The following is an 11,288-nucleotide window of genomic DNA, read 5'->3' on the forward strand; positions in this document are numbered from 1 at the left end:
AAACTATTGACATTGCTTTTTCAGTAAACTGATTTTTTTTCTTATTTTTATCCATGTTCTATCTTAATGCTGTAAGATAAAAATTTCTTATGTTAAGATAAAAATTTCTTATGTAAGATAAAAATTTCTTATGTTAATTTCTTTATTCAGTCATCATACTACAAACATGTTACCTTTTGCCTTTTTATCCTAATGCCCTTTTCATCCCCAAATTAAAGCTTCATTTTCTTTTTGGCTTTCTGGGTTTTGTGTCTTGTTTAGAAAAGCCATCCTCACTTCAAAACCATTTTGTGAAATTACTTGATAATCTCTCCCAGCATTTTCCCAGGTTCTTTGTTAAATTTAAGACTCTGGAAATTATCTTGGGCTGTATGATACATACAGCCCTAATGTTCGTCTTTTCTGGGCTCTGGGATCAATGATCCAGCTTCCTGGAAGTTTCAGGACAATCCAGATTTCCCAGATCCCTGGAGACATGACTGAACCTAGCTTATTGATACATTGCTGGCTGTGACCTAGGAGCCGCCCCCCCCCCCACAAGCCCTCTCCTTTTCACTGAGTTCTTGGTTCAGACCCCAGAACCTGAGCAGACCATTCTCACTGGGGCATGTGGGTTCCAGGTGACCCTACAGGGACCTAGATGCCCATGTGACTTAGGGAGAGACAGGAAGGCTGTAGCACTTCCTCTGTAAATTTGGCGACTCCTGTCCCCTCTTCCCTCCCATCCCGGCTGTGCTGGGCCTTGCCAACTCCTCTTGGAGGAAATTTGCATCATGCAGCAGCCTGAGGACTCAGGAGGACTGATTCACTGAGCCATGATCTACTCAGCTGTCCCCCTGCTACTCCTGGCTGTGACTCTCCCTCTGGTGGGGTCACCAGCTGCTCAAGTATCCCAACCTGTGAGTAAAACTGGGGGGAGGACCCAGGTAAGGCGCAGCAAGCTGTGGATGAAGGGACAGGTGGAGGGGCAAGGGCCAGGGGGAGAAGTCATGTAAAAAAGAAAGGCCAGTTTGTTGTAAAATCTCTGAGAGGTCAGTCTTATTTTCCAGGCTGTGGGATAGCTTTTATTTCTTTGAGTCACTGTGAACTCCAGTGATGCCAGAAGGCTCTCCCAGTCAAGCTTGCCCTTTAAAAATTAAAAGAAAAGGGGCGCCCGGTTGAGCGTCCGACTTTGGCTCAGGTCATGATCACCCAGTCTGTGGGTTTGAGCTCCGCATCGGGCTCTGTGCTGACAGCTCGGAGCCTGGAGCCTGCTTCGGGTCGTGTCTCCCTCTCTCTGTCCTTCCTCTGCTCACACTGTCTCACTTTCAAAATAAATTAAAAATAAAAAATGAAAAGAAAAGAAAAATTTTCCAGATTTGGGAACCACCGGCATAGAGGACAGGAGAGAATCTGAAGAAAGACAGCAGAGTTGAAATTAGCACTTTTTGATCTGTTTTCTCCCAGGTAGCGTCTATATTGGTATCTCTCTGTACCTGTATTTGTATCCGTATCTGTATCTGTATCCCTACCCATATCTATATCTGTATCTGTCTCTGAATAGATATCCACATTCACGTACAACTTTGGGAGAGGGAGGAGTTGGTGAGGAAATAATTTACAGGAACAAGAGACCGAGGGAAGATGCTGCCTTATGCCCACCCTCGGTCGCAGTTCCTACGGAGGGAGTAGAAGTCCCCAAGCCTCTGAGCCCCAGCCAGCTCTGCCCAGCCCTCCCCACCGGTGTTCCAGACACAGCGTTTCAATTAGCCTAGAGGCCCAGGGACAGGTAAATTCGGGAAGGAATTAAGCAAAGCATGTTGACTCTCCAGGGTGTGCCTGGTTCCTGGGTTCAGGTGGCATTTGCAGGGCCTGGCGGGGTCCTTGGGGCTGTATCCCTGCCGCCTCCTACCAGAAGCCTGCTTTCCCCTCCTGATGTGCCTGCTGGATTACAGGCAAAAAGAAAGGCTTCAAGGGGCATCTGAGTTCAGTCGGTTGAGCATCTGACTTCGGCTCAGGTCATGATTTCACAGTTCAGTTCATGAGTTCGAGCCCCACATTGGGGCTCACTGCTGTCAGCACGGAGGCCAATTTAGATCCTCTGTCCCCCCACCCTCTCTCGGCCCCTCCCCCATTCTCTCTTTCTCTCTCTCAAATGTAAACATTAAAAAAAAAGAGAAGAGCTTCAAAGAGGTAGAGTCATGCCAAATGACTCAGGCTAGTCCCCAAGTTGCTTGGGGAAGAAGGTGTCCCTGGAAGAAATGTGGGGTCAGCCCCCTCTCAGAGGTCTCTCCTCGTGCTCTGTTCCAGGGACAGAGTCAGGCTGGAGGGGAATCGGGGCAGCAACTGAACCAAAAGAGTGGAGCAGGTGGTGAGTGGATGGAGTGGAGAGGAGGAGGAAGGGGTGAGGGGAGGGAGGGGAAGCGGGGGGAGCAGAGGGAGCGGGGAATGAGGCTGAAGAGGGCACACGTGTGGAGGTACCGATCCATGGCTGGTCATGCTGGCCGCACAGGTCCAGATTCCAGCTCTCTAGGTGAGAGGCCTTGAGAAAATCCTCCATCTTGGAGAGGCTAGTCTACGGGCTGAGGGTTTGGGGGGAAGGGTGGCGTGGAGCTGCGTGTGACCGCACCCCAGCTAGCGAGGGCTATGGCCCTCTTGAGGCTTGTCAGCTCCTAGCTGGCCTATGGGAGGTGGGGCCTGCCCTGGGTCCTGGCAGTCACCAGCCAGGTGTGGGAGGCAGAAGGGGACCCTGGCCTTGCTGTCTCTCCTCTGTAGAATCAGTCTTGGTCTCAGTCTATGTACAGCTGGACTTTTCAAATCAGACCTGGCCATTGACACTCTCCAGGACCCTGACTCCCCCCTTTGCCTCGGCCTCCTCTCCCCCAGCAACTCTCGCTGGCCTCGGCCTCACCACAGGTAGGGGGGATTCTACGGAGCCCTGCCTCTCAGCTCTCAGCGGCCCTTACACTGCCTGTGGGGGAAGGAGGCTCAGACGGAAAGGAACCTGGGCTTCCCAGGCCTGCGGCCAGCTTGCCTGAACGGCTGCCCCTTTCCATCTCCTGGAGGGTCTGCATGGCCCGGCTCCTTCCCCATCTCCCCCCCAGACAGACCCTTTCCTTCCTGTTCTATGCCCCCCTCTTCGAAACTCTGCAGAGGCCCAAGAGGCAGCCGGTGGTGGGCTGGCACTTCTCCGCCCCCACCCCTGAGGACTTTGCCCAGCAGGACCTCCTCTGCTTTGAACCCTGGCCTGAGGAGGCAGTCCCGGATGGCTGAGGCTCTTGTGACTTCGGGATTGTTCCGGGCACCCAGCCCTAGAGCCTCCCGGGCATCGGGTCCTGACTACCTGGCTGTCTCACACAGGCTGCCCACTTCTTGTCCCCTCCTTTTGCCCCAGAGTGTAATGTCCACCACGATGGCTGCACCTACTGTGCCTGCCTCCCTGGGTACCAGTGGAACGCCAGCGTCTGCTCCCGTCGCCGTCCCTGCCGGAGTCCCCGCAGCCGCGGGCCCTGTGGCTGTCTGGTCTTCAGCCCTCCTGAAGCCGGGTACTGCCAGCTGCTGCCACCTGGTGAGGAGGTTTGGGAACTTGGAAACCAATGGGCCCACGTGAAAGAAAGCCCGTGTTTTCTCCTCTCTGACCCTTGTGTTTCTGCCAGCCGGCCCAAGCCCAGTGGCTCCCGGTGGTGGGAGAAATGCCAGTTATCCTGGCAGATCACAGCCCTGAGCCTGGGGCCCGAGTAGGGAGACGAATGAACAACAGAGCTCCTGAGACATATGGACACGGAGAGAAAGTGCTAGAGTGACTGCTGTTGACCCCAGAAGGCCAGGAAGGGGCTCCGGCGGCCCCAGGTTACCTAGGGAAGTGGAAATCACCGGCCAAAAGGCTTCCCCGTTGGTTCCCAATGACAGATAGGTCTGGACTGCAGCAGCCAGGGACAAAACGAAACAGTATTGAGGGCGTGGGGAGGAAGCGAGGAGGAATGGGTTTCGGACGACGGGGAAGGAGTGAGAGCTTAGCCACGTGGAGGGCCACAATTCATGCTCTAAGCGGCCCCTGCCTCCTGCCTCCCCACAGTCCCCGGAACACTGAGCCTGAACTCCCAGGTGCAGATGCCTGGCAACACGCTAAACCTGACCCTCGTCACGAGCCATGAGACCACCAACCTAAACTGGTTCCTGCGGCCTGCTGGGAGCCCCAGACCCATCCTCCTGCAGCCGGGGACACAGGTGTCCCTGACCTCCAGCCCGGGCCAGGCTGTCCTCAGCATCCTCAACATCTCGCATAAATGGGCAGGTAGCCAGCCTGCCCTTCCTCTCATCTCTCTTCTCCGTCCTCCTCTTCTCTCTGTCCTTCCTCCCGCACCTTGCCTTCCCCCTCCTCCCTCTCCTCTCCTTCCTGCTCTTCTTCTCTCCCCTTCTTTTCCCTTTTCATCTTCCCATTTACCCATTCTGGGAAAACAAAGGCCCGGAGAGAATGGGCTTCCATTTCAGCAGAGAACAGATGCCTGTTTTTCTTCAAGATGTTGCAGTGGCAGCGGGCAGTGCTGGAAAGGCATCTCCTGGTGGAGAAGAGGTTCACCTTAGGATTCGAGGTTCCAGGCTATTAAAAACAAAAGTTAGGAGCCTCTTCTCCAGTCCTTTTCCTCCTCGAAACCCCTTTCAAGGCAGGGATCTCTCTCTCTCTCTTTCTTAAATTTTTAATATTTATTTTTGAGAGCGAGAGAGCCCGCGTGCACGCACACGAGTGGGGGAGGGGCAGAGAGACAGGGAGACACAGAATCCGAAGCAGGCTCCAGGCTCTGAGCTGTCGTCACGGAGCCCGAAGTGGGGCTCGAACCCACGAGCTGTGAGATCATGACCTGAGCCGAAGTCAGATGTGCAACCGACTGAGCCACCCAGGCAGGGATCTTTCTTGCTGGGCTTAAGCAGAGGCCAGACCTGGCAGGAGAGCTTCTGCGGCGCAGGGGTGGGGCCAGAGGAGCCGGGAGGTACAGCAGGTGTGTATCTGCAGGTGAGTACACGTGCCGCTTCGAAGCTCAGGGATTCAGGTGGGAGCTGTACCAGGTGGTGAAGGTGCCCCTGCAGGCGACAGATGTGGCCCGGCTTCCAGACCAGCTCTCCATCTCCTGCGCCACCAGCCCCAGTTTCCAGCTGAGCTGCTGCCTCCCCAGCACACACCTGGTCTACACGGCTTCCTGGAGCCCCACAGAGGGCAGCAAAGGTACGAGGAGCGCTGTGTCTGGCTCAGGGGACAAGGGGCAGCTGGTGTCCTCCGAGCAGCTGGCTGTTCAACTCCCAGGAAGCAGAGGCTGCAGTTCAACGTGGGGCTCCGGGTCCAAGTTCATTCAATACCGTGGTTACCCCATGAGCGATCCTAACCCTCCTGATACAGCAGTAACCACATGAGTGTAGATAACTGCTCACAAGATGTTTTCCCACGACCTTAATGAACTCTGGCCACACACTCTGTGAAGTCCTGGGGCTGGTTAGAGACTCCCAGGCGCCCTTCACCAAGATCCAAGCTCCGCCTCTGCAGTTTGATGCTCGCACACAACTCCGCTCTGCCCCACGGCATCATCTGCTTCCGAAGTTGCTAGAGAGACTGCAAGGGCATCTCTGGGCCTGCCGGGTTCTGGGCCTGCTCCAGGCCCAGTAACCGCTCCCCTCTCTCTCGTGTCACCTTCAGCCTCCTTAGTCAACACGCCAGGCTCCTGGTGCCTCGTGCTGACCGTTCAGCGCTGCCCTGCCGCTGACACCACGTATACTTGTGAGCTGCAGAGCCCAGGACTGACCCCTCTCAGGGTCCCCGTCTCTGTCACCATCATCCAGGGTACGTGGGGCTCGGGGTCCAGCTGGTTGGGTCCAGCTCTCACCTGCTCGCCCTGGGAGCTCCTCGACATTTCCCCCACACTGGGCCACACGGCCAGTCTCCAGACCCCGAACGCGGGGGAGGCTGGGGCTAGACCACGGTTGCTGAGCCTCCTTGATATCATTCTTCAGACGGAGACGCCACCTGCCCTGAGGACTCCTCGGCTGTTGCCTGGAATGTCACCAAGGCTGGCCACGTGGCACAGGCCCCGTGTCCAGTGAACAGGACAGGTGTGGTGAAGCGGACCTGCGGGCCTGATGGCAGTTGGGAGCCCATCCACGGCGGCTGCACGGACGCAGGGGTCCTGGCCTTGTTTCACAGAGCCTGGGTAAAGCTTCAGGCCCCGCTGCTCCGGGCCTCGCCCTCCATGACCTACCCCTTTCTCGCTCGGGACCTAGCTTTAGAACCCTTTCCCCCTGAGGCCTGGCCTGGAGGCCCCTCACCTTCCCTGAACCGGAGCCTGGCAGAGCCAGGGTGTGAGGGTGGGGGCCACAGATGCCGGGGACTCTCACGGTGGGGAGGGCGCTCTCCTCCAATCCTAATCCCACCAAGTGTCCAGCCCACTAACACGGGTGTGAGTTCCTTCCGTGTGGCTTCCCGCTCCCCCGGGGACTGGAGCAGGGCTGGGGAGGAAAGAGCTGGATGGGGGAGGAGCGGCCCCTCCCTTGTGACGTCTCGCCCATCCCCCCACCCCCCCCACTTCCTGCTGTGTCTGGTCTGTCTCAGCTGCTGCGGGCAGGCCAGGGCTGGCCTGCTGTGGAGGCGCCACAGATCCTGGCTGAGCTGTCGGAGCAGGCGAAGGTGGTGAGCTCGCCCTCTGACTTACTGGCACTGCTGGGCACCATATCCTTCCTGGCCAAGGTGGTGGTGGATGCCAGAATACAGCTTAACCGCAGCGCCCTGGAGGTGAGATCTCTGAGCCACGGCGGGGGGCCGCCGGGGTAGTGGGGGCCCGAAGCTCTTTACCTCTGGGCACTTCTGTCCCTCTGGCATCACCATGGGCTGTCAGAAGGCAGACCTTTCGAGAGAGTCTGAGTGTCTGCTCTCCTGGTCCGTCTCGCCCCTTGGACATCGGTTTCCAAGGCCATGGAATATGGACAAGGTCTGAGGCTGGGAACACGTGGGAGGTCGGGGAAGGCAGGAAGGGATGTGAAGACACGAGTTCAGAAGCATTTATGGACACGCAGAGATGGGTGGATATGGTGTAAGCTCACGCGCCCAAACAGACACACGCACACACACGACACCTACACGGAGGTCCCCACGCCCTCAGCTTTTGCTGGACTCACCTGAACCAGCTCCCAGCGTGGGCAACGGCTGACGACCATTAAGCTGCATCCAAAAGAATAACCAGGGCCAATGACAGTGCGCCCTCTTCCTATCTGGGAATGTATGTCACATGTGGGTGGACAGACATGCATGTGGCCTTCCACTTCAGAACATCGTGCCCGCTAACCACTGGGCCCCACTCCTAGCTTTACAGACCTGTTGGGGTCAAGGCATTGGAGAGGGGCCCCCTTCACCCTGGGTGGCCCAAGGGATGGAGGCGAGAGAAAGGTCGTCAGATGGAGGTGCTGGATGTGCATCGGGAGACCACGTACTTGAAGCCACCCCGGTGGTAACCCGTTCTTCCCATCTAGAAACTCTCCCTTCTCGGGCCTGTCTTCCCCTTCCCCTTTCCCTCCCCTCTTGGGTCTCTTGCGCAAGCCTAGGAAAGGTAGGTCTGGGGCCTCTGGTTCCCAGCGCCCCTGACGCAGCGCCGTGGGTTCTAGCGGCCAGCGCTCATCTCTTTGCTGGGCTCTCTCTGTTGGGTGCCGCAGGCTCTCCTGAAAACCACAGACAAGGTCCTAGACCTGGACACCAGCTCTCTGTGGACCCCAGCCCGGGCCCAGAAGCCCTCGACAGGCTCAGATCTCCTGCTGGCTGTGGAGACCCTGGCACGCAGTCTGTGCCCTCAGGATCACCCCTTCTCCTTCAGCTTGCAAAACGTGCGGCTGCAGACCCAGCTGCTTGGGCCGTCTCCCGCTGACTACAGAGTCTCCTTCCCCACTCGGCCCCCACTGCGGGCCCACATTCCCAGGTGCTCCCTGGCCCCGCTGGGCCGTAACGGCACCAACGTCAGTATTACTAGCCTGGTGCTGCGGAAACTGGACCGCCTTCTGCCCTCAAGCTACGGGCAGGGGCTGGGGGACTCCGTCTATGCCACTCCCGGCCTGGTCCTCGCCATCTCCGTCATGGCAGGTGGGCAGGCCTTCGACCAGGGAGAAGTCGTCATGGACTTCGGGGGCACGGGTGGCACTCCGCACTGTGTCTTCTGGGACCACAGCCTCTTCCGGGGCAAGGGGGGCTGGTCGGATGAAGGGTGCCAGGTGCAGACAGCTCGTGCCAGCCCCACCACCCGGTGCGTCTGTCGGCACCTCACCGCTTTCTCCGTCCTCACGTCCCCAGACACTGTTCCGGAAAACCTCACCCTGGAGCGGCTGAGTCAGGTGGGCTTGGGGGCCTCCATCGTGGCACTGCTTGTGTGCCTAGGTGTGTACAGGCTGGTTTGGAGAGTGGTGGTACAGAGCAAAGTCGCCTACTTACGCCACACGGCCCTGCTCAACGTGGTGCTCTGCCTTTTGGCCGCAGACGCCTGCTTCCTGGGAGCCCCACTGCTTCCTCCGGGGCCCCGAAGCCCGCTCTGCCTGGCCGCTGCCTTCCTCTGTCATTTCCTCTACCTGGCCACCTTTTTCTGGATGCTGGCGCAGGCCCTGATGCTGGCCCACCAGCTGCTCTTCGTCTTCGATCAGCTGTCCCAGTGCCGAGTACTCTCCCTGATGGTGGTCCTCGGCTACGTGTGCCCGATGGGGTTTGCAGGTGCCGCCCTGGCCCTCTACCTACCCCGAGGGCAATACCTGAGGGAGGGGGCGTGCTGGTTAAGTGGGAAGGGAGGGGCGCTCTACACCTTCGTGGGGCCAGTGCTGGCCATAGTGGCCGTGAACGGGCTGGTACTCGCCATGGCCGTGCGGAAGCTCCTGAGGCCTTCGCCGTCAGAGGGGCCCCGGGCGGAGAGGCGCCAAGCCCTTCTGGCGGTGATCAAAGCCCTGCTCGTTCTCACGCCCATCTTCGGCCTCACCTGGGGGCTGGGCCTGGCCACCCTGCTGGAGGAAGTCTCCACAGTGCCTCACTACATCTTCACGATTCTCAACACCACCCAGGTGGGTGATAAAGCGCCGGCTGTGCTTTTGCCCTTTTAGATGGTCTAGGTCACTGCCAGTGCCTTCTCGAGGAGGGGTCGAGGTGGAGCAGGAGAAGCAGTCTCAGGAACTTTAGGAGACGTAGGTCTGGGCCGCAGTCCCTCCACGGACTCGCTGGAGGACTCTGGACAAACCTCTGGGAGCTCTGGTTTTCTCATCTGCGAAACAGTATCTGGTCTGGGCAGAGACGTCAGGGAATTGTCAGTACCCAAAATGATATTGATATTCCCTTGGTAACCAAAGCCGTCAGAGAAGCACCTGAAATGGATTCTATGCACCGAGCGGTGCTAATGCCCAGAAAACCCTAGATGGGAAGCCTCGGGACACAAATTAGGACGACAGAGGCTGAAGGAAGAGGAGGGGGAGGGAGTCGATTTCGGTTGATTCCTTCCTCCATGACTAACTTATCCCCGTATCCCCCCGTTAAGGGCGTCTTCATCTTACTGTTTGGTTGCCTCATGGACAAGAAGGTGAGTCTGCCCACCTAACCTCCGCCCAACTTGCAGTGCCCAGGCCAGGACTTTGGCTGGCGTAACAAGGGCGTTACCTGTCCTGCAGGTACGAGAGGCTTTACTCAAACGCTTCTGCCGCTCCCAGTCCCCCAACTCCACCATCTCCCTGGTGAGTTATTGGCTTCAAATTCTCAGTTCTCCCACTAAGGGGTCAGACGCAGCTGTTCCACAGCCTTCCCGAGAGGAGACAGGCACAGCTAGAGGCTGAGAGAAGCTTGGGATTGTCTTCTAGAATGAGCACTTTCCAGGCTCGAAGTCCCCAACGATGGAGACAGGAGCTCCGTCAGAGCAGTCGGAGTCAGGTTCCTGGGCTCCTGATTACAACCTGGACTGCTGGGGACTCTCTTAGCCCCTGGTTTCTCCATTTGAAAACCTGCCTCCAGTTACTATATGAAGGGAAATGTAGGATCGGTAAGCACGGGAGTCAGCATAGCTGAGAACCAAGTTCCTTAGGGCTACTGCGGCCCCAGGCAGGTGAGAACGTGAAAATGGGCACAAGCTCATGAAAAGAGAGTCGATAATAATAATAGTCGCCCTGCAATTGGGCCTTCCGGCCCCTTCCTAGGCTACATATGAAACCTACATCCCGGAGCAGAGCCAAGGAAGAAGTGAAGACACCAGGTGAGAAGCAGGCCTTCCTGGGGGCAGCGTGCGTGGCATGGACGGAAGCGGAGGCTAGCAAAGGGCTTCCTGGCCAAGAAGGCTCCTCTTCACGTGATTGACGGTCCCGGCCCACGGGTGGAAAACAGACTTTTCCAGCAGAGACATTTCTTGATGGGATGGGGAAGGTGGAGACCTCAGAGAGCAGGGAGTTTTACCACCACCAAGCCTTGGTTCAGTCCACTCTGAAAATTCCTTTGTGCGTTGTCAAATTCTTAATCGTCCTGGAAAACCCTTGCCTTGAAGGAATCGCCATTGGTGGGCTTGCTGTCCAGAGGGGTGGGCAGCCTGCAGAGGCGGTGAAAGGTCTGCTTCACCAGCCCAGAGCTTCAGGGTGAGCCCTTTCGCGGAGAAGACAGAGGCTTTGAGTGAACCACACGCAGAGCCCATCCGAGGGAGTTGGGGGAACGAGAATCCACCAGGATGAGCCATGACCCGGGGCTCTGAGCCCTTCCCCCATCCGAGAGCTCAGCGCCCCCCGCACAGACAGGCTAATGTCTCCACTCGTCACGTTCCCTTCTCTCGCAGGTCACCTGCCCACACCCCTAAACTATCCAAGCAAAAAGAGCGTGAAAAACTAGCTAAAGCTACCTGTTGAATAAGCCTGCCTTTGCTGTAAACGTAATCGACAGATATTAAAGTTCAAAATAATTGCAAGTAAAACTGTCTCAACCAGTTTTTGACCAATCGACAGTTCCTGGTACAGACAGATTTGCTAAAAATTGTTTTATTTTTAACTACTCAGTGATTTCTTTTCTGATTATTTCTTCTCCATAGCTATGATGAAAGGATGACTGATGACAGGAACTCTAGTCTTGCAAACATTAAAGGTGAAGGACAGATTTTGGTTCGTTTCTTTTCAAAGTTTAGGAAAAGGTGAAGTTAATAGGTCCCTCTTTCTTTAACTTTTCCAACAATATCAGTATAACTGTAAGTTTCATCGATGTACGAATGTATACAATCACCGATCTAAGAACCTTTGTAAGAGCGCATTAACGATTTTAAAGTAGAGAGGAAGTTGCCACAGAC

At 56.7% G+C, this 11,288-nt stretch overlaps 1 protein-coding gene across 1 annotated transcript; it reads left to right on the forward strand.

The window, feature by feature from the left end:
• Positions 1-815: 815 nt before the first annotated feature.
• ADGRF3 (adhesion G protein-coupled receptor F3) lies at positions 816-10,823 on the forward strand. Its single transcript, XM_015540546.2, has 13 exons — positions 816-899; positions 2,290-2,350; positions 2,755-2,895; positions 3,374-3,547; positions 4,028-4,273; positions 4,991-5,200; positions 5,666-5,809; positions 5,980-6,176; positions 6,575-6,754; positions 7,669-9,048; positions 9,516-9,557; positions 9,646-9,708; positions 10,165-10,823. Exons 1-13 carry the CDS (start codon positions 816-818, stop codon positions 10,222-10,224), a joined length of 2,982 nt encoding a protein of 993 aa, XP_015396032.1. The 3' UTR covers positions 10,225-10,823.
• The last annotated feature ends 465 nt before the right edge of the window (positions 10,824-11,288 follow it).

This window comes from Panthera tigris, chromosome A3, assembly GCF_018350195.1.
Source record: "Panthera tigris isolate Pti1 chromosome A3, P.tigris_Pti1_mat1.1, whole genome shotgun sequence".
Taxonomy (NCBI): Eukaryota; Metazoa; Chordata; class Mammalia; order Carnivora; family Felidae; genus Panthera; species Panthera tigris.